The sequence below is a fragment of the Cicer arietinum genome, chromosome 1 (genome assembly GCF_000331145.2).
Source record: "Cicer arietinum cultivar CDC Frontier isolate Library 1 chromosome 1, Cicar.CDCFrontier_v2.0, whole genome shotgun sequence".
NCBI lineage: Eukaryota > Viridiplantae > Streptophyta > Magnoliopsida > Fabales > Fabaceae > Cicer > Cicer arietinum.
In genome coordinates, this window is record NC_021160.2 from 52285466 (window position 1) to 52308322 (window position 22857).

The 22857-nt window shown below is 32.3% G+C and overlaps 4 protein-coding genes across 5 annotated transcripts; 3 read left to right on the top strand and 1 right to left on the bottom strand.

The window, feature by feature from the left end:
- Window positions 1–428: 428 nt before the first annotated feature.
- Window positions 429–1927, bottom strand: LOC105851081 (endochitinase PR4). The gene is made up of 2 exons (XM_012715527.3): window positions 1357–1927; window positions 429–955 (listed from the first exon to the last, which is right to left on the bottom strand). Exons 1-2 carry the CDS (start codon window positions 1772–1774, stop codon window positions 549–551), a joined length of 825 nt encoding a protein of 274 aa, XP_012570981.1. The 5' UTR covers window positions 1775–1927; the 3' UTR covers window positions 429–548.
- Window positions 1928–2933: 1006 nt separating this feature from the next.
- Window positions 2934–4276, top strand: LOC113787589 (pentatricopeptide repeat-containing protein At2g33680-like). Its single transcript, XM_027336421.2, has 2 exons — window positions 2934–4214; window positions 4271–4276. Exons 1-2 carry the CDS (start codon window positions 2934–2936, stop codon window positions 4274–4276), a joined length of 1287 nt encoding a protein of 428 aa, XP_027192222.2.
- On the top strand, window positions 4161–8922 carry LOC101495266 (peroxisomal membrane protein 13-like). Its single transcript, XM_027331538.2, is given in 7 exon segments — window positions 4161–4307; window positions 4607–4658; window positions 5426–5664; window positions 5756–5981; window positions 5983–6076; window positions 6586–6678; window positions 8293–8922. Coding segments are annotated over 7 exon segments (942 nt in total). The 5' UTR covers window positions 4161–4291; the 3' UTR covers window positions 8515–8922.
- A 3933-nt stretch (window positions 8923–12855) lies between these two features.
- LOC101493247 (polyadenylate-binding protein-interacting protein 3-like) lies at window positions 12856–21622 on the top strand. Of its 2 annotated transcripts, none has more exons than XM_004486806.4 (15): window positions 12856–13141; window positions 15836–15996; window positions 16076–16237; window positions 17114–17247; window positions 17410–17600; window positions 18248–18425; window positions 18539–18775; window positions 19141–19268; window positions 19409–19475; window positions 19597–19630; window positions 19705–20018; window positions 20114–20254; window positions 20639–20734; window positions 20819–20875; window positions 21290–21622. In XM_004486806.4, exons 2-15 carry the CDS (start codon window positions 15864–15866, stop codon window positions 21317–21319), a joined length of 1902 nt encoding a protein of 633 aa, XP_004486863.1. In that variant the 5' UTR covers window positions 12856–13141; window positions 15836–15863; the 3' UTR covers window positions 21320–21622. The 2 variants fall into 2 exon arrangements, with proteins under 2 accessions (XP_004486863.1, XP_004486864.1); XM_004486807.4 differs by having other exon boundaries at window positions 15841–15996.
- The last annotated feature ends 1235 nt before the right edge of the window (window positions 21623–22857 follow it).

Below are 22857 nucleotides of genomic sequence, written 5' to 3' on the forward strand. Positions count from 1 at the left end.
GAAATAATTGATTGTAGAAAATTTAATATTTTAATATAGAGTACCAAATATTTGAGCAGATTTCAGTTTTCACAATTTTTATGATTTATTATAATGTTAATTATTAAATAATTTATTAGATCTGTTTGTTTGGTTCTAAGTCGATATTATGTTAAGGATGTCACCCTAGTCATGGAGTATTACTTTTTTTTTTTAATGATATGTGATTGTTTAAGGCATTTTGTTCATTGCTTACCATCTTTTTATAATTTATTGCTTTTAAATTAGTTTTCGTTATATCATCATTGGTGCAAAATCATGGTGGTGGAGTCCAATGGGTTTTTGATTTATTTGTGCACATATAAAATGGCTTGTGGGTCTTGTTTTAAAAATATTTACTCAAAATAATTTGTTACACTGTATACACGACTTATATAAGGCATCTTAACTATGTTCGAATCTCAACCGGTCACATATCATTTATTCATATACTATAATATACACATATAATATTCAAATAAAATCAAATACTATATAATATAAATGTGTTGTATGGTTAGCTAACTTAATTAACAAGTAAGATTATCACCAGGAGCAACACCCAATTGACTACAATATTGAGTGTAATAACTAACACGAGCCTGAACTGTGTTGGGGTTTGCACCATCACATTCAAGTTGACCATTAATGGCTCTAATGGTTGCACCAAAGCCTTGGTTAATGACAGGGTGCACATGTTTCATCCAATACCATAATGCTGTCTTGAAGGACACTACAGGATCATTGGCCACTGTTTCAGGAGAATTCAATCCATCAAAACCATTGTCTTTTCCTGCTGCTCCGTAGTTGTAGTTCCATGATAATTGAATTGGTCCACGACCATAGTAACCTTTGTTTGTGGCACAAGGGTACTCTGTATTGCTTTCATCACAATAATCCTTTGATGCACCATCAATCTCTTCAATATAGCAAAAATCTGCATCGACATTTCACATGTTAACTTGTGTTTGTTGAGAAACATGGCCAAAAGAAAAAAGAGAAATTGATATTAAGAAACATCAAATTTACTTAATTATAAGTCTATGTATTTATAGCCTCTGTTATAAAAAAAAAATGCATGTATTTATTGTCATTTCTGTTTTTGAAAAAAAAATTATAGTAATTTCTTTAATAAACGTGAAACGAACAAAAATGGTTCAACAAAAGTGGCCGCACATAATTGAGAAGTTGGAATTAGTTGCCACTAAATATTAGGATGGTTCAACATAAAACTAAACATAGATTTAAAAGTGATGTGTTAAACTATTATCAATTTTAGTGAACAAATTGTGTGTAAAAATTTGTGATTGACTCCTAAACGAGACCAGTAATACTTACGTCCAGTCTCATGTGTGAAATGAGCAAAAGCGGCTGCAATCTCACGTTTGGAGTCCTCCACCAAACCAACCCTACCAAATTGATTGTAAGAATTGAGGGCATCAAGAAAAGCATCTCTTGAGTAAAAATTCTTTCCTGCACAACTAGAATCAGCCTGATCAATTATACTATCAAAGAATTGTGGTGTAACAATGTCAGCCACATTAACATCATTGGTATTAGAATTAGGTGGATTTTGGCCCCCAAAACAAGGACCCTGTTGACACCCTGTACCACAATATGCATCACTGTTACCACAATACCCATATTGGCTACAACACAAGCCTTCAGCACACCCACAATTTTGAGCAATCACATTTTTGGGAACCATCGTCATAATAAAAAATGCTATACACATTTTTAGTAACTTGTTTCCCATTCTGTTGTTGTTGTTACAATAGTAAGCTATATAATTAGCTGATGGAGGAGTGTGTATTTATATCTGTAGCAAGGTGTTGTGTTGTGAATGTGATGAAGAAATAACTAATTAGTTTTGTGGATGATGACGTTTGAGTTTGAACATTTCAAAGATTGAATTTGCAATCCTTTCTGGAAAGCTTATTGAGTTGCTTTGTTAATTAGTGGACTTTTATTTTGACTTGTCCATAGAGTACTTATTTGTCAACACGGTTGTGTTGTATTAAATGGTAGAGACTTCTTATCATACAATTAAACATGAAAAATATGTCTAAATAACATAGTTGTTATATAATAGAGTATTCCTATCTTTTTGTGAAACTCCTATTTATACAATTATACATCCATGAAAATAAGTTTTTTTTTTCTCATAAAAATTAGTATTTAATTTCCACAATAATTTTAATTAATTGATTTATACCAATGATCTAATTTGATCTTGTAATTCAACTACTTAATAAGATAACTTAGTAAAATAGTTTGATAATTACATAATAAGATTTTTTTTGAATCAAAATACAATGACAGCAGTGAACATGAAAGGGAAGGGACAGTGGGGCCGCGGTAAACCACTCAACCCCATTCTTTCCCAAAAAAATTTATAAAGATGAATTACAAAACTACCCTCAGTTTAATAAAAAATCACCGTCATGTCGAAACCCTAACTTTGACACAACTCCGGCACCGACGGTCACAACTCCACCTCTGCCGCGACTCACAGTCACACACTCACTGCTCTGCTCCCTCTGAAAACGTTACTTCTCGCCCCTATGTTGCTCTGCTATCTCTTCTTTCTCACCCGCGGCGGCCACATCTCCTCGTTACACCTCTCCGTTTTGTGACTCCGGCTTCGTTGCCGTCGTGGTCGGTCGCCTCCAGTCTGCGCTGATTGAAATGTTATATGATCATTAATCATTTTAATTGTTGTTTTCTTTAAAATTCTCAAATATATATTAAAATATAGACTTAGTCCTCCAAAATCTCCCTACCAAACAGACCTAAAAGATTTTTTTGCTGATGTTTTGATGCAGAAATTCTTTCGCAAAGCTTGTAAAAATGATTGCATTAGAAAACATTCTAAAAGTGCAAGTACCTACCAAGCACTAGAGTCATTAAGCAGAATGAATGGATTAATGGAGAAGCCAACAAAGTTTGCTCTTTGTAATGCACTTAGTTCTTGTGCTAAAACCCTGAATTGGCATTTGGGCATACAAATTCATGCATGTCTGATTCGATCTGGATATGAAGATAACCTGTTCCTAAGTAGCGCACTTGTTGATTTCTATGCAAAATGTTTTGCAATTGTGTATGCAAGGAAGATATTTAGGGCCATGAAAATACATGATCAGGTTTCGTGGACTTCACTTATTGCTGGATTTTCAGCAAACAAACAAGGAAGAGATGCCCTCTTGTTGTTCAAAGAGATGTTAGGAACTAAAATCCGGCCCAACTGTTTTACCTTGACTAGTGTCATTAATGCATGTGTGGGGCAAAATGGAGCCCTTGAACATTGTCCAAGTCTTCATGTTCATGTCATCAAACGGGGATTTGATACTAGCAATTTTGTGACCAGCTCATTAATTGATTGTTATGCGTATTGGGGACAAATTCACGATGCTCTATTATTATTTAATGAAGTTAGTGAAAAGGATATTGTTATATACAATACAATGATCTCTGGATTTTGTCAAAACCTGTATAGTGAAGATGCACTGAAACTATTTGTTGAAATGCAGGAAAAAAATATGAGTCCTACTGATCATACTTTATGTTCCATTTTAAGTGCTTGCAGCAGCCTTGCAGTGCTTCTTCAAGGAAAACAAGTGCACTCTCTGGTTATTAAAATAGGTTCTGAAAGGAATGTGTTTGTGGCCAGTGCTCTGATTGATATGTATTCAAAGGGTGGTGACATTGATGCAGCTCGATGTGTGTTAGATCAGACTTCTAATAGGAACACTGTGTTGTGGACATCCATGATCATGGGTTATGCTCAATGTGGGAGAGGCTTAGAGGCAGTGGAACTTTTTGATTGTTTATTAACCAAACAAGAGTTAATTCCTGATCAAGTCTGCTTTACTGCTGTCTTAACAGCTTGTAATCATGCAGGATTTATTGACAAAGGAGAGGAATATTTCAACAAAATGAGAACAAGTTATGGGTTGTCTCCTGATATAGATCAATATGCTTGCTTGATTGATCTTTATGCTAGAAATGGAAATCTAAGGAAGGCAAGGGATTTAATGGAGGAAATGCCTTATGATCCAAATTGTATAATTTGGAGTTCCGTCTTGAGTGCTTGCAAGATTTATGGAGATGTAGAGCTTGGAAGAGAGGCTGCTAATCAGCTCATTAAGATGGAACCATGTAATGCAGCTCCATATTTAACTCTAGCACATATCTATGCAAGAAAAGGTTTATGGAATGAAGCATCTGAAGTTAGAGCCCTTATGCAACAAAGGATTAAAAGAAAACCTGCAGGATGGAGTTGGGTAGAGGTAGATAAGCAGTTTCATGTCTTTGCAGTTGATGATGTTACCCATGAACAATCAAATGAAATCTATGCAGAGTTAGAAAGGATTTACTTTGGTATTTTAGATATGTCGCCCTATGTAGTAGAGGATAACTACATTGAAGTATAGGTTTACTTGCTTCATGTGGATTGCACATTACAATTCATGATGAAAAATGTTAAGACTTTCATGCCATTAGTTGATTACAAACAATGGTTGAATTTAACTTCCTGAAAACCATAGAGGTTGACTCAAACTCTCTCTGTGGACCTGACATTTTGCAGATCCCAAGGATTTGTTCTATCTACAGCTTGCCTTGCAGATAATGCCATCAAGGTGATTGTTATATCTATCCTTCTTTCGTTCCACTTTCTTTCTTCTTCGTCTTCTTCATCTTCTTCTTCTAACTCCAAAAAATCAACATTCACTTCATCTATAGAATCATATAATATACATGGTGAATTTTCCCTGCTTCAACAATTAATTAATTAATCAATTCATTCCCCATGGAACCCAAACCCCAAGGTTCGTTTCTTTCTGCTTTCGCCTTCAATTTTATTAATCTCCTTTTCCTCAGTTTAATTAGGGTTTGCATTTCATTGCCGTTTACCACATCAATTAATTTCACTTTTTTTATCTCCATCATCAATTCCTCCGGAGTCCTAAATTTCCACTCATCAATCGTCTTATTATTTTCCTTCGAAATTATTCACGAATTATTATATATTTCTTTTTGTTTATGCTTATGTATGCGTCTATATGTGTGTTTGAATTAATATATGATTAATCTGAGACCATAGTTGAATTGAACTTGAATCATGTTTCATTTAATTTATCTTCTGAAGTTTGCTAGTTTTGAAAGGTTTTTATTTTTAAAAAAAAGTTATGTAAACACCTTAATCAAATTTCTTCTATTCATTGTTTTTTTTTTTTTTCATTCTTGATTTGATGATATATTAAGGTCTTTCAAGTTCCAAGCTGTTGTAAGAACAAGCATTCAGCGTATGACACTATAAATTTATAACCTTGTTCAAATTGTACTTCATTGTCGAATGGTTTCACACTGTTTTTTATTGTTTGAATGGATTTGTATTGCAAGCTAGTAGTCCTCCACCGAAACCTTGGGAACGAGCGGGTTCTTCATCTGGCCTGACGCCTTTTAGACCCCCATCAGGTGGAAACACAAGTGATGTTGTTGAGGCTTCAGGGACTGCGAAGCCTGGTGAAATTGTTACTACTGCTGATAGAAATGCAACTGTCAACGGGAATACTCTCACCAGACCTGTTCCCACAAGGCCATGGGAACAGAACTATGGAAATAACACCTATGGTGGTGTTGGTGGTGCGTCTTTTATTTTTATCCTTTGTCGCCTTTCAATGTTTTCATTGTTTTCCCATTTCAAGGATTTATTTTATTTTATTATAATCAGCAGGTTATGGTTCTACAATGAATTATAATTCTGGATATGGATCTGGATTGTACGGATCTTCTTATGGTGGTGGGCTAGGAGGAGGAATGTATGGTGGCGGAATGTATGGTAGCAGTATGTACAATAGAGGAGGATATGGCGGCGGCCTTTACGGATCATCTGGGATGTATGGAGGTGGAATGTATAACAGTGGCCTGGGGGGTCCAATGGGTGGTGGTTATGGCATGGGGGGGTGTTGGTCCTTATGGAGGTGATCAAGATCCCAATAATCCATACGGCGCCCCTCCATCCCCACCAGGATTTTGGATATCTGTGATGCGTGTGGTGAGTCATATGATACTTTCGAAACTTACTTTTTCTTCCACAGGGATAATTGATCAAGATGTATCATGGTCATTGTTTGTCCCATTTTGTTTAAACTAGATTGTAATTCACATTTAATTCTTTATCGCTGACCACTTCCATATTTGCGAGTGATAGTTGATTGTAGATCAAATTCTCTTGACTTTTCCGTTTAAACTGTATGTAGCCTTTATATTTTGTCTTTGCATCTTATTGAGCAAAAATAATCAGAATTTCATGTTCATGATAGTAGTTAGGATTGCATTTGAGGCACGTCAGAAAAGACACAGTTAGTTAAGCTGCTTAGGAACATGGACAATGTATTTAGGTGCATTTTTGTGTACTCTGCTTTCTCTTTTTGTTGTCCACCATTTCTTCTTTACTCTTCTCTTTGGATTATTTTTATTATTTAATATGAATATTGGTTTATTGTTGTTTGCTGTCCAAAAATATGTTCTACACAAGTTGAATTTATATCCCTCTAATGGCAGATGCAAGGCGTGGTTAACTTTTTTGGTCGGATATCAATACTCATTGACCAGAACACCCAGGCTTTCCATTTGTTCATGACTGCACTTCTCCAGGTTTTGTGTTCAATATTCTCTTTCAGTGATTTTATTTATTTACTAATTGTGTACCACCTTCTATGGCTGTTCAAAGATTGAGTTGAAATTAAAGTAAAAAATAAAATCATATATGTACTATTTGTGTTTTTCAATTGTTGGAATTTTTTTGCTTTGGTGAACCTTATACAAATACAGGGATTGGTTTTGGAAGTCTTTTTTATGGTTATCAAACTCTAAGGTAAACGCATCATCATACATGCTTACAAATCTAGGCATCAAATTGTGCTCTGACTTGCTTACAGAATAATTTGTGTAAACTTGCATAGAATCACATAGAATTGTGAGTTTGAAGATAATTGAACAAGACGACAAGTCCACAATATAATGACTATTTCCCCTGAAGCGCCTAAATGACAATGGTTGAAATGCTGAATGATAATACTGCGTCGACAGTGGCCAAAACATTAACCTTACCTTTGTAGCACCCGTCTCTGCAGATGCATCTAATATTCAACATGAACCAATTTGTAAAGGAGCTGTACAATGCTGTATCGAGCCTCAACCCCATATCTCACAGTGTAAAATAAGCCACAAGCCTAAACCATAAACAAATCCATCAATGCAAGTTTGTAATGACCCCAACTCTGATGAATTCTAGCTCTATCGAGCTGAATCCCTCACTAGCTAGGGGAACCAAGTCCCGCCAACCTTCACTCTAGTAATTTTGAACCTCACGATTTGTCTACTTGCCCATTGCCTTTGAACTTGCTATGATCTTTTTATGTGCTGAGTTACAAACTTATCTCGTGATTTGTGAAGTTGTCCATTATTTTTGAATTGTGATTCTATGTATTTGTGTTGGGTTGTGAACCCATCATAGTTTAATGTATTGGTTGCTTACTAATTCACTAACGTGGTTTACTTAATTACTAAGTTATAATTTTAATTATTTACTATGAACATAGTAAATTGTGTTGTTATATACTATGATGGATGTTTATCCATTTTTTTAATATTAAATAAACTCTTACAAGTCTACATGTGTAGTCTACGAAGATGAGTTTATGTAGACTTTAAAGTTTGGCCTTTAGTTTTATTTGATCAGTTTTTTGTATTGGAAAGTTGTCTATAAAGTATGTGGTGAAAACTGAATCTTTTATCCTTTGCATATTATTGGGAAATATCATTCCTGGTGTCAAATTATGGAAATGGGATGATTTTTTAGATACAACATTTTTGGATCTAAATTGTATGATGTTAATTGAGGTTTGTGGAATCAATTTAAGAATAATTAATCATCAAGTTATATGGATGCACAAGTGACATCATAGCTACACATATGATTTGTGATGTGTTAACTTGTCTGTATATAAACATTTTAGGGCTATTTTGGTCATGCATGATGAACAGCAGCATATTCTGGTAAAAGCTAAAGTAACCTCATATCTACTTTTTGGAAAAAATGTGAAAGTTACAAAAAAAAGTGTAATATAAATTTTAATCACATACTGCTTGATGGATCCGTTATTTCAGTATTTCACAACAATGTACTCATTTTACCTTGTGTAATATTTATTTTGATTTATTAGTGTTATTTTTATTTTTTAGATGATCATTTGGTGTTTGTGGCAGCTGTTTGATCGCTCCGGTGTACTGTATGGAGAGCTAGCTAGATTTGTGTTGCGGTTGCTCGGGGTCAGAACTAAGTCCAAGAAGGTTAACCCGCCAGGTCCGAATGGACATCCACTTCATGGACCACACAATTCTTCTGGAAATATGAACTACATTGAGGGAGCAAAGGCTGCTCCAAGTGGTTCTTGGGACAATGTCTGGGGAAATGATGCCAGTGAATAATTTGGTGAATTTAGTTAGTGTGTTCAAGTACAGTAAAGAAAAGAGAGAAACAGAAGCATTTCAAATGAACATACCAAAGATGAAGAATTCATGTACATCCTGGATTTAATTTCAGTTTTCTGTTTTTCATTGCCTAGATTGGTTCTTGGTTTTACTAGAAGCAGGATCTTCAGATGATAATATACCATCCCTACCTTTAGACCTTAGTTTGCTTTGAATTTGCAGGATGCTGAGTACATGTATTTTGAGTCTAGAATGAATTAATCTTGAATACCTGCATAAATTTATTGGCACCTTAAATTACATTTCTTTTATTGTACTCTTTTTCATAAGTGTGAATTAATAAAAATCACCTTTATATGGTGAATTTGAGGATGGACCACAAAATGTGGTTGTGTTGACTGTGAAGTAGTCTATTTATGCAATCTTGTTATTATTGTAAAGTTCTGTAACTTTGAGGCAATTTCAACCTAGACCATACCCATCGCCAGTCTCTGGAAAATGAAAAACTTAGCCGGAGGGGCAAACCAATGCGAAATGGTTGCAACACGATTTGGGTGGAATATAAATTAATGAGTTGGGGGACAAATTGGCGATTTTGGCTAGATGAAGCACCTGGTTGTTTCCCCTTTTTGTTGAATATGTTAATGCTTCCATCTTGTTTTTCAGCCCTTTTTTCCCTTTGAAAATGTTCTCTTGAATCTACTTGCACTTTTGGATTTAACTTGGACCATTGTTCAATAGTTAGATTGAGTTGTTGGAAATGTAAAAAAAACATCTTTTGGGCGTAGTCCACACCTTAATTTGATCTATAAGTAGTTTTATAAAGATTAAGCTGTGGTACTTTTCTTCTTGATATAGAAACCATCAAAAGAAAAACGTAGAAAAATATATTATGAAAGTTGTATTGATAAAGTTACAATTTTTTTTTATTAACCCATGAATTCAATCAATAAAAATAACTTTTACTAACTAGTTTATTTAATAGTTTTTTCCTTTACTAAAGTTTGAAATCTATAATTTAACTCCTCAAATTCTTTTAATCCTTAACTTAAATCTGTTAACATTTATCTTATCTTATTGTTATAAGCTAAACACCACTAATGATGCACCCAAAACGAAATTCTCAAGTGTTGATTATTCTCTCCACTTTTTATTAATTATTGTTGTCGCTTTAAAAAATGAAATATGGTATCAACGTTTTTTTCAATATACAATATTACTTTTCTCTCTAATTTGACCCTTAAATAAATATTATGTATTATTTATTTATTGATAAATTATGTAAATTATTTTCAAGTCATAACTTTACATACTATTGTTTTTTTTTTGGACTAAATTCTACACGATACTTTAATAAAATAGAGACAAAAAACAGATACTTTAATAAAGTAATTTAAGTATGAATTTATTTACTGTTTTTCTGAAGGAAAAAAAATGGAAAAAAGAAAAAGAAAAGTAAAAGAGAAGATTGGTATGAATCTTCCTCATGTTGCTTGGTTGCACTCATTCAGTAGCTAGCTCTCAAGTCTCAAAGCAAAAACACTCATCGTCACTATTAACTGTTATTAATAAATCTCATCAGATCAATTATGAAGAACGACGACAACAACAACAACAAAGACACTATCATAGGAATCACGATTCCACCAGACCCTTAGAAATGTTCAAGGGTATCTTTTCTTTCCCCTAAATATTCCTCTTTTTTTCTTTTTCTGTTAAATAAACATGCAAATTTACTGTTCTTTTTCACAGGATAAATAAACATGCAAATGCCTCTTTTGTAGATGTTGGGTTCGGCATTGTCAATTTATTATGGAATCCAAATACTGGGATTACATAAGTTGCCACTTCATATTACTATATCATGATAATCATCATTATATACAGCGATAATTAATAAATGAAAACATTTTGAGCTAAATTATGTTTAATATATTTTACATGTGACAAAGGTGTAAGTTATTATTGTTACGACTATTATGAAAATAAAATCTGGAAGGACACATGGCCAGAACTAACATTAGTAGATTAAAATTGAAACACGTTTAGTACGAAGTACAAATCCAGGAATGACACTAACCATCACCTGTGTTTTCTATGAAAGAACAGTTTTATGGCAGATGCTCTTCCATCCTCCATAATTCTCGGTCTTTTATTGGATTCTACGATCCAGTAGTAAAAAATGTCAATTTGGTAGTAAAAATAGGATTAATAAATTTACTAAAAATTCTAGTAATATTTCTTTACACGTTTTGAACACTAGAGGAGCGAGCACTCATGCCCGCGGAATTGGACAATATGGCAATCAACCGATGAGAAAAATAGCGTTGTACTTTTTGTGTTTGTTGGTCTTCGTGTCCACAATCATTTTCCTGCTTCATATAAAAAAACATAAAATAAGCATAAAGTTCAAAATCTTGCAAATTCCAATCTTAGACTCGATTGATGGAACCGATGTTTGAACTAATGACTTGATTAATCAGTTCAATAGGTGATTATCTCGCCTTAGTCGTCTTGTTTTCTTTTTCTTTTTAATTTTTGTGCAAATGTTCACAAAGTTGAGTGATCGATATATTAAATAGATGTATGATATTAGAAGAAATAATAATAATAATAAAAAATAAAAAAATAAAAACAAGATTTAGATGAATAAGAATTAAACTTGGTAAATCGGTATTTTCTATTTACAACAATCACATATACTAAGCACCAACCATTTACACTAGATACTAGACTTGATGATGATAATAATAATTTTGTTAGATGAATATTAATCTCTTTAAATAATAAATAATCATTAATGATATTTTTTTATTAGAAGAAATATAAATATAATATTAAATTTACAGACATGTTGAGTTTGATTTTAAATATTTAATTTAATAATATTGATGTTTGTCAATTGAATTAAAATCTAAGGACATAAATGACATTTTATATTAGAACTATGACAGAAATTTGTGAATGGCTATGAATGATAATATATATTGTTTTTCTAAAATAATTTAAATATTTTAAATGTTTTTTAAATAAATTGATCCAATTAGTTTAGTAATTTTGCTTAAAAAACAAAACAGTTTAGTAAATTATTCATATATACAATCATTGATCAAGTGTATCCAATTTGGATTTTACACTCGCACAGTCATAAATATTTTAATACGTTATTTTCATGATTCAATGTAAAAGAATTTTGAAGATTTTCTTAATTGTGTTAGAATAATTTAATATTCTATAATTTATTTTTGTTCAAATGTGAATAAGGAATACGAGTTTTGTTACTTAAGTGTCCGAATGATACATATGTATTAAGATTGTTACCCATAAAAATACAAATAGGCCATCATTGTACAAAACACATTTTCTTGACTAACAAAATTTAAGTCTAGTATAAGCCTACCGCATAAAGTAAAATGGAACCAAAAGGTATCTAAGAACAACATACTAAGAGTAGATATAAGATTCAAGTTGAAACGGATACAACATACTAAGAGTAGATATAAGATTCAAGTTGAAACGGATGTCACTCGTTCTATGAGTTCAACTCGTTTTGCTACTCTTAAAAAATTTGAAAAACAAGTGTTAAGAGTTAAATGGGTTTTTAGTTATATGTATATTTATTGAGCTTATCTAACAAATAGTATAATTAATTAATTATTATGATTTTTTAAATTAAAATTATTTATTTGAGTTTAATTTTAATACATATATAGTGTAATTTTTTTAATATAATCGATACATTATAATTAATTAGAAGTGTGATTTTAGAAGTAACTATAACAAAAATCAAATATTATAAATAATAATTGACAATATAAAAATTGTTTACATTAACTATATGTATAAAATAGATTCTATTTATTTAGTAGTATTAACAAATTTTTTAAATAAAAATTAATTCATTAGTTGTTTAATTTTTTAATATTTTTATTAAATTAATATTTTTAATGTATTGCATAAGTTTATTTAAAAAAAATATATAAATAGTTCACAATGATATTTTTGTTGTTGATTATTTTATGGTAATAATTTTATCATTATATTATGTTATGAGAAAATAATTTTTAAATAGATAATTTGATAAATAATATTAAAATATTTGTTACGATATATACGTTACAAAAAATGTTTGTTACGATATTTACTTTAAACAAAAAATATATGTTTGTTACGATATTTAAGTTAAATAAAATATATGATAATATTTATATCTGTTTCACGGTGATAATATCTTATATTTAAGATATAAAATCTTTCCCTTGTTATATCATATCTGTATCTTAATGCGTAACTTCCAAATTTATTCAACCCTATATAAGTACTACAACAGAATAGACTTGACCACAGCAAATTACTTATTATTTGGTTTTTGGTAGGCTTTTGCTTTTAAGCGCTCTTTGTTTTGCATCTCCCTTCAAAATCTGAAAAACCACCCTCTCTTTTTTCTCCCTCTCTCGATCGCGCCGAGATATTCAAACTCTTCCACCGCCTCTCTCCGGCCGACAACCGAATCAAAACCTCAATCATCACCCAATCCCTAACCGACCTAGGGTTGCTTCTTCAGCTCACCCTTTCAACCTCTCCACTGCAATCCACCAATCAGGTTGTCATCAACCTCTTTCAGGTACGCAAATTTCCTTTTCCAATTATTTCCTTACTGCTAACTCTTCCACCTCCTTCGATTTCCTGTTTCAAATCCCCTGCATTAGCTATTTATTTTCAACGCGTGTTTTTATCCTTTTAATTTTTATCTGCAAATTAGGGTTTTCGCCTTAAAAGGAACCATATATTAGATTCTCATAAATATATTTCTTTCTGTTTGAGGAACTATACTTGCTAAATAGTTGTAACTATTACATTATTAAACACTAATGTTCTAAGTCATCAATGGCGCATCTTCTTGGAAGCGGGGCAGGGGCCACGGCATCCCCTATCTTTTTAAAATAATAGTGATAAATTATTAAAATATATTTCAACATTTGTGGTTTTGAGAACTATTTCATCTCTCTTCTCCAACTATTTACCTCTCTTGTCTCTCTGTTCAGTTGGTTCTACTTCTTTTAAAGTTTATACTAATAAAATATAATAAAATTAATACAATAATCTCTATATATATATAGATAAATTATCTAATATGGAGGATAAACTAATCCCTATTTATAAATTTTTACACGATAACAATTGATATATGATATAGTGGGATATTATTTTTTAATTATGAATTTTTGTAATTAACTTCTGTATTTTTTTAGAAGTGACACGATATTTAAATATAAGAAATTTGATACATTTTTTTTAAAAGAAATTTTTCTAAAAATACGAAAATTGTAAAATAGATATATATTTTATTTGATTAAATTAGGTGAAATTCTAAAAACTTGTGTAAATTGTGCCACTGAAAATTGTAAAACTTGTAAGAATTGAAATTCTAATTTTTTTTCTTATTTGTATGAATTGTGTGAAACTCTAAAAAAATTATATAACTTTTAAGAATTTCAATTATAATATTTTAGTTAATACTCGCTCACCAGCTCCTGCCAATATGTTGTGCAAGATCCGCCACTGTAAGTCATAGTCCTTTTTACCACACAAAGAGGCTTTCATTGTGATAGTTTTGACCATACAATGCTTAATGTGCCTGTTCAATTTTGTTAATAAAATAAAGCATTACATTGCTTATATTAAAGGAAAGAGGTTTATAAATACTTGTAGAATGCTTTGGGTTAGAGAAATAGGATTCTGTTCAGAGGTGATATAGGACTCTGTTTAGAGCGGGTCATTGGACTAAGGGAATGGTAGGGAATATTTGGGCTTTGGCGCCTTGATCGGAAATTTGGAATGGAAGGGGATGAGGGGCAACTGGGTCATTTTCTCCTGAAACCTCAAGTGTTCTATTCAGCCAGGCTTGTTTGTTGTAACTTTTTACTCGCGAGACTACAATTTTATTCTGTTTAGTTGTTTGTCTATTTCAACTTTCAATAAGTGTAACCTAAACCCCACAAAATACCGTTTAGAAATGCAAGTTACTTAAAAGGTAGTATTAATTTGATTAAATTAGTGATATGCTTTATTTGAGCTGTTCGCAAATGGAACGAAACATATTAACTGCAATAGCCCAAAATTTTATTTATCCTTAGCACGATATAATTTATAAATAGACTTCTATATTGATCACTACATATAAACTTTTTTGAAAATTTGCACTTACCTCACCTTAAATTTCACGTAAGCTTTCCAAAATAGTAGAAGTCTAAAATTAATAAGAAAAAGAAGAAAAGCAAAGCGCATGATATCCTGTACTACACCAGATAATTTCTTATTTTGTTTTGTTTTCTACTGTTATATAACTCTCTTTTCGCATCTTCCTTCAAAACCTAAAAAATCACTCTGTCCTGATAGCTCAAAGAGATAACCCGTTCCCTTCCAATCTGCTGTGTCTTTCCCCTGCCACTCTCTCTCTCTCTCTCTCTCTCTCCCTCTCTCTCTCTCTCCCTCTCTCAGAGTTTCTATGATTACTTCTTCTATTTTCTTCTCTGTCAATTTCATCCTCAATGTGAAGTTCCCTCTTAATCATTCCAATCTGCAGCCAAAAGAGGTTGTATTTACTGCACATCTGTTTAACCTTTTCTAAATCTAGCAGTCGGATCGTGATCAAACTCATAGGGGTAGGTGATTTGTTTTTTATTTCGTATCTCATTGCATTGTGCTGTTGGTCAATGGGTTTTCTCCCTTGTCTTGAATACTCTGTTTTAGTGGCTTTTTTGTTAGAAATCAAGATTATGGGTCCTATTACAGCTGTTATCCAAATAAAGGTTTTTGCCTTTAAAAAGAATGATAGACTCCCAAAGGAGGACCTGAATCTGAGGAACTTGAAATAATATTTACATCGGTGAACACTATAAGAATCTAAGTTAACTTTTGTCAAACATAGAGGCTTTGATATAGTCAATCATACAAGTTAGAGAGATTTGTTTCTCTTTAATCAAGGATCTGTAATTAATATATATTTCAGAAAATGCTATAATCTTACATGAAATAAATGTTACAGATGCAGTGGCAATGTTAGATACAATACCTAATATGAGTGAAAATTCAGAATAGAGTCAGGAATCTCCCCATTTGAGATGCTGAAACCTAGTTACTAATTGTCACAATTGAAAGTTGTTGCCTTAATAACAGTTTGATTTCATAGCTTCCTGTCTTGAAATCTGAAGTAAACTCTTCGGCAAATATTCTCTTCTGAATATATTTCATTATTTCTTTTGTTATCTTATATAGAAAGTACCTTTATAATTGAATTTCTCTGTATTCTATCTAGATTAGAGGGGTAGAGGCTGTAAGTAAGGATGAATTTGCAACCCGGACAGTCTAAATCCTCTAATGGATATGGCCGCCGAAAATATGAAAGAGAAGGTGCTGCTAAGTCTGAGAATAAGATCCCATCTGGAAAAATAAATGCCAATAGATTGGCAAGTACAGGTGAACTTCTGAGCTGGATAGTTTACTAATTGTTTGCTGCATTATTCACTATGTTGATATTTTCTGTTCATTATAACAGGTGCAGTTACTGGCTTTAAAGATGGTAGTTATGAGAGTCCTTCACATGATCGACTAGTATATGTAACAACATGCCTAATTGGGCAGCAGGTGGAAGTCCAAGTGAAAAACGGGTCTATATACTCTGGAATTTTTCATGCAACAAACACCGACAAAGATTTTGGTATGTTCTTTAATTAGTTTTGGTGATTTTGAAAACTATTTATTTGTATTATTGCACACCTATCTGGAATAAACTATGCAGCAAAGACACTAATACTGGACATATAGAAACCTATATTTATAATATCCAAAATTTAGGACAGCTTGACACACACACACACACAATTAAATATGAACTTTATTTGTGAAAGATCGAAATTGAAAATCGAAATTTTTATATTCATCATCATAGCAAAAATATTTGTTAAGTTTACAAGTTTCCTGTGATAATGAGTCTCACCAAAAAAATACTAAGGGGCATCACTATTCAATTTGAACATTATATTTCAATTTAAACATTTTACTACTGAACTATGTTTTTAATGTTCAATGCATCTATCTACTACCAAAAAGCTAAAAACGATTTAATCAATTCTGGCCCTTCCGCCCATAGTTGATCATCATCATTAATTTTTTTCCCCTTGAAAATTTGGTACCAGACGTGTCTCTTTTCACGTCTGGCTAAATGAAATGGAAGTGCTGTGAGCTAGGGTTCCAAGTTGTGTCCTCAAGGTGTCAGATTGGAGGTAATTTTTTTTATTCTGACACCGAATGGAGTATTCGAGTTTGAGAAGTATCACACAACATGTTTTGGACATTGGACCTGCCTTCAACCCATATTATCGTTGCTGCATGTTGTAATAAAAATGTCCATTTTATTTAGGATAAGTAATTTATTTTGAGAATTTTTTAGTGACTTTTTTTAAAAAAAATTAGAAGTTATTTTTTCATTTGGATTTGACTGTTTTGTTTGACATCACTATTCTTGTTTTCACTATTAGATTTATAGACCATAGACAACTTGACGTTGATTGCTTCTTAAATCATACTATTCTAGGGATCATTTTGAAAATGGCTCGTTTGACAAAGGACACTTCACATGGGCAGAAGTCTGGTGCAGAATTTGTCAAGAAGGCTCCTTTAAAGAGTTTAATTATACATGCCAAAGATCTTGTGCAAGTTATAGCACAGGTTTGCTACTTTTCAAATATCTCAAATCTTATGAGGTTTTATTAGAATGCTGTATTGTAAGCAATGGTATTGGAAACTTTAATCTATGCCGTAGGGGTAGGGGAAGTTTTTTAACACATTGCAACTTGTTTCCCGATGATTTTGACGTATCATTTATGGCAGGGTGTTGCTGTTACTAGGGATGACCTACCTGGTGAACCTCACCACGACAGGTATCGGGAAATCATGGTTGATTCATTAATATCTCAATCTCATCATGCTGAGCTAGGAAGAGAACTTAAACCCTGGGTACCTGATGAAGATGATCCACAATGCCCTGAACTGGATAATATCTTCGACGGCCACTGGAATAGGTTGTTTTTCTTTATGAAAATGTGATGAACATTAAAATTATCTCTTATCTTAAAACTGCGATACCAACATGCATGCCAATCAGTTGCTTTTATTTGCTTGAATTAGATGATTGAGAAACTATACCATGTTTCTTTTTAACTGTAAGTGGTTGGTTTCACAATGATCTCTTACTCCATTTTCTTTTTATTTCTTTTATAAAATTGAAGGTATTTCTCCTCCATTGATATGAATAAAACATGATATTGGGTATTCAGGGCTAATGAAAACTAGACAGCAAGAAATAATATGCCTAGCTAGATAACGAGTATTCAACGCCTTTTCTTGTGCTGCATCGTGTATATTTTCAGGCTGTAGTTCCATAACCATTTATAGAAGTTATGGATTGTTTATCGGGAATTTATCAAAATGTTATTTGGCTTATGGCTACTCTTGGTATAGCAAAAGGAAACAGGGTTTTTGTGGTATACCCATAATCATTGAGGGGGTTTGATTAAGTATATGTTATTGTCCCTTCAGTACTGTCATAATTTTATACAGTTTTCCCATCTGTTTATTTTTCCTTTAACGTTTCAAAATTTTCCCAGCATATCCATTTTGGTTTGCATAGGCACTTTTTTTTTAACTTCCTTTTTTGAAATTTTTTTAGGGGATGGGATCAGTTTGAAACAAATGAGACATTGTTTGGGGTAAAAAGCACATTCAATGAAGAACTTTATACAACAAAGCTTGAAAAAGGGCCACGGACAAGAGAATTAGAAAAGCAAGCTTTAAAAATTGCTAGAGAAATTGAGGGTGAGGAAACCCGAGATCTTCATCTTGCAGAGGTTAGTGTTGCTTCAATACCCTTGTTAATGCATTTCCTTGCCTCTTCTGAGTTTCTGCAGTTTTGATTTGATTGTCTATTTGAAATCTTCAAACCATATTATTTTTTTAATAGGAAAGAGGTCTTCACTTAGATGGACACTTTGATATTGACGAGGAAACTAGATTCTCTTCAGTCTATAGGGGTAAACTTGTTGATGATACATATGAGGAAAATGAAGACATACTGTTGGATTCACACAATTCTGAAACTTTTAGTGGTATATTTGGTTCGGTCGACGAGAGATCGTGTGAAATAAATGGTAGAAAAGGCTATGATGGAGTGCATACATTTGCCAATTCCTACTCCATGGTATCTCTTAATTCATTATATAGTTCTCATTTAGTAAATATCTATAATTTTCTCAACCATATTGTGTTTTGTTGGAGTTCAATGATACTGGATAACTGATACTGCATAACTACATAGTGCTTTGCATATTACATGATTGTTAATAATTCTATTGTGAAGCATCGTATTATGATTTTGAAATCAGTACAGATATAACATCTAGCAATACTACTAAGAATAATTTACCGACTTGGCCTGGAAAATATTGATATCCATGTTCTTTTTCCAAGTTTTTGCCTTCTCCCTCTTTATTTTCTACGCTTTCCTCTTGGCAAGTAATTATTTTACTTAATCAGTGCAATACTTCGTGTTAATTGTGTATGCAGGATCAGTCACAGTCATCTCAGTCAACTACTGGTGTAGATTTAAGCCGCTCTAATGCTTATGATCACGCTAGACAGTTAGCGTCCGAAATCCCTTCCAAAAGCTACCCGTCTTCAGATGGGCAAAGCAGGTGTTGCCTTGGTTCTCTTCTGTAAATTACTTGTTTCCATTGCAATGATTTTTTTCCCTGAAGATTTCAAGATTTCATTTTCAATCTCTAAGCATAAATATCATCTTTATTACAAATTTTCATATCCAACAACATTACAGAATTATGGAGAACTCGGGTTGCAATCTACATGGAGCCAGTGGTAACACCAAGGAAGAAAATCTTATAGTGAGTTAAAGTTTCAGCATTACTGCTCAAATTTTTATCTACACAAACATCTCACATGAGATTGCTAGTTTTTCTAACGCTCCTGAATCTTATTCTTATTTTTCTTCTCTAATTGGTGCAGCAAAGTGAGGATGTTCAACTGTCAAATTATGAGGGTATGTAAAGTTTCTCTTTCGGCTTCCTTAGATTTGAGCAGCTCTAAAGTGTTCAACTGCCAATTTTTGTGCAGATTCACAGGCATCACTCTACTTGAAGAAAGATGGCTCTGATAAAGGGGTGTTATCTCCTAATGCCAGCTCCTATGCCCCATCATCTCATATATTAGCAAAGTCTCATGAGAAGATAGGAACACCAAGGGATTCGGCTGAGGGTTTAGCATATGGAAAAGCTAATGGGGAAACAAAGTATTTAAATTCACGTGGGGCATCATATGGGTCAGATTCTGTGAGAGGTGTGGCGGCATCTCGTGGTTCTGGTTTATCTCCAAGTTCGTCAGTTGGTTCATTGTCTTCTGAAAAATTGTCTTTGAATCCCAATGCAAAGGTGCAGTTCAAGAAGGAATATTTCACTAGCTGATTCTTGTTTTCAAATTATTGACCAATGTCTGAGTTTCTTCTGTTTCCCTTTCATGTTTTAAGGAATTCAAGCTCAACCCTAATGCAAAGAGTTTTATTCCATCACCTGCTCGGCCTCCCACTCCAGTGTCTGATAGTTCCTTCTATTTTCCAACTACTGTAAATACTGTACCAAATATGCCAGGCGTACCCATGAGTATTGGGGTAAGTCATTCAGAGCATTTATTGAATATATAGAATTACTTAGTTATGGGTTGGAGTTATTTAAGGATTACTGCTAAATTTGACTTGCATCTAGCACAATCACTACTGTAATGTGCAATGTGCAGATTATGACTAGTGTCGATGTGGTTGTCCAATCTTATGGTGTTTAAAGTTTATTTTAAATTTCTGGTAGCTACCTATTTATACAAAGATAAATCCCCGCTTTTGCTGATAGGGGACTTCAGTTTTGATATTCTGGGGATGTGTGTTTATAGGGCTGGTTAAATAGCTTGCAAATGAGGCTATGCAGAAATGTTGGGTTTGACTTAATTTCTTTGTCTTGGTATTCATAAACTTATTATTTTTTTTGCATATGGTCTGCAGGTTGGACCTAATTTTGCTGGGACGCAACCTATCATATATAATCCACAGGTCTCCCAAATGCCAACTCAAGCATATTTTCATCCAAATGCACCGCAGGTATGATATCACTTATAGCATCTCTCTGGTGAATGTTGCGAGAATGTCGGTGCTTCATGGTAATTGTTTAACATCTTATTGCAGTATGGACAGCTTCTTGGTCATCCTAGGCAAGCTTTATATATGCCGACTTACCTACCTGTAAGAATTTCCATGTTTTACTTGTAATTTATTTATTTTTAAATTATTGTTAGATAAATTTGTTTATATTTTATTTTGGCATTTATCTTTGGTCTCTTACCATATATACTCTGGTTAGGAAACTTCAAATGTGTACGGTGTAATTTCATATATCTTACCCCTACTGTCGTAACTGCTAAAATAAGTCATCTCATTAACTTAATTCATGCTCAATGTTCCACGTTGATGTATCATGTGTGTTGGACATTCTTATCACAAATCACGATGGTGGCACATGACTTTTTTTTTTGACTTTTTTTTCCCCTTTCAATTATGCATCTCAACTGAATTCTAAAGATGTTGTAATTAATTGTATGTTTCTAGCGACGCTTTAATGTTCTGAGAAATCAATCTTCTGACATGGCTATTTTACAGGAAATGCCATACAAGGGACGTGATTATTGAAAACTTGACTGATGGTGTTATTAGCATGTCAACTCCTTGCTCGAAAAGAATAGACAAAGTCGATGTCTTGAAAAGTTTTAAATGACGATGTCAGCAGCAGATTGAAAGATTTCAAATGGTCCATTGTGAGATATAATCTTATGACATTGTATGAACCCATACATCTTTTGGGGTTTCTCTTGGGGTTTCTCAGGTTTTGATCGTGTAACAGCATAACTCATATTTATCCCCGCACCTTTTTTATTCCGTAATACAATGCGACATTTACTTTGTATTACTATTAATTCATCTTGTTCTTGTGCATGTTTGTTTGCTACCGTATCAGTTTAATTACTGGTAAATTATTATCTAATGTTCTACTAATCGATGCGGGGCTGTACAAGCTTTTGTTGAAGAATCAAGATTTTAGAAACTTCATATTTGATATCACTATCAATTTTTAAAAAATCGCACTTTCTAAGTAATTTTTTGAAAATATAACACTAATCAATTTCTAAACATTCAATGTAATTTGTAAATAATAAATGAAAACCAGCGAACAAAATGAAATTTAATGAATAATATTTATCGAATTATATAACAGTTTGTTGCACTCATTTAAAAATATAATTTTGAAAATGGAAGATGGGGTCAAGTGATCATGCTTCGTGTCATGAGGCACTTAATTCTGTCTAGAGACAATTGCATATTTTAGATTGTCATTATAGTTTAGTTTGGAGGCACTTAGTTCTGTTAAATGAGAGAGCGAACTTTTCTATTGGCAACATTTTTTACTTGGCTTCGTTTTTCGGTAGTTTCTTTTTTCACTTTATGTTTTCTGAATTGTAAATCTGGAGGTGTATTTTGACAAAAAAAATTTCTTTTTAAATTGGTTAATTTGAATATGCTAATTGGGGATTTTTGAGATTACATAGAGTGGAAAAAGATGTCATCTGATTTTTGGCTATTTTTTTACAATATCCTTTTTCTCAAATTTATATACTAATATGCCCCCTTTTTAAATTTATACACCAAAATGTCCCTTTTTTTTTCAAATTTTTTTTCCTTACAAGTCGCCATTTGGAATGGTGACTTCCTTAAGGAAGGCCTACTCCCAAACGGCGACTTCCAACTGGTTTTTTTTTTAAAATAAAAAAAAAAAAATCAATTTTTTTCGTTAAATTATATATAAAATTATTTATTATAATTCAAAAAAATATATAAAAAATAAATAAATAGAAATTTAAATTATGAAAAAAATTTAATAAATCCAAATGGACATTTATAAAATAATTTTTTGTTAAAAAAATATTTTAATTTTTATTGAAATAACAAAAGTTATATATATATATATATATATATATATATATAACTAATATAATTCATAAAAATAGATAAATAAAAATTTTAAATTACGATAAAATTTTAGGAAATTCAAGTTCGAAATGTCAATTTTTAAAAGGTTAGTTTTTTGTAAAAAATAATTATTTCAATTTTTGTTGAAATAACAAAAGTAATATATATATATAATTAATATAATTCATAAAAATAGATAAATA

Coding starts and splice junctions, on each gene's coding strand:
- LOC105851081 (XM_012715527.3), bottom strand. CDS start 1,774: ATGGGAAACAAGTTACTAAAAATGTGTATAGCATTTTTTATTATGACG. Junction 956..1,356: donor TTTCACACATGAGACTGGAC/GTAAGTATTACT, acceptor ATGTCGATGCAG/ATTTTTGCTATATTGAAGAG.
- LOC113787589 (XM_027336421.2), top strand. CDS start 2,934: ATGAATGGATTAATGGAGAAGCCAACAAAGTTTGCTCTTTGTAATGCA.
- LOC101493247 (XM_004486806.4), top strand. CDS start 15,864: ATGAATTTGCAACCCGGACAGTCTAAATCCTCTAATGGATATGGCCGC. Junction 16,238..17,113: donor AAACACCGACAAAGATTTTG/GTATGTTCTTTA, acceptor ATACTATTCTAG/GGATCATTTTGAAAATGGCT. Junction 18,776..19,140: donor TTGCCAATTCCTACTCCATG/GTATCTCTTAAT, acceptor TTGTGTATGCAG/GATCAGTCACAGTCATCTCA.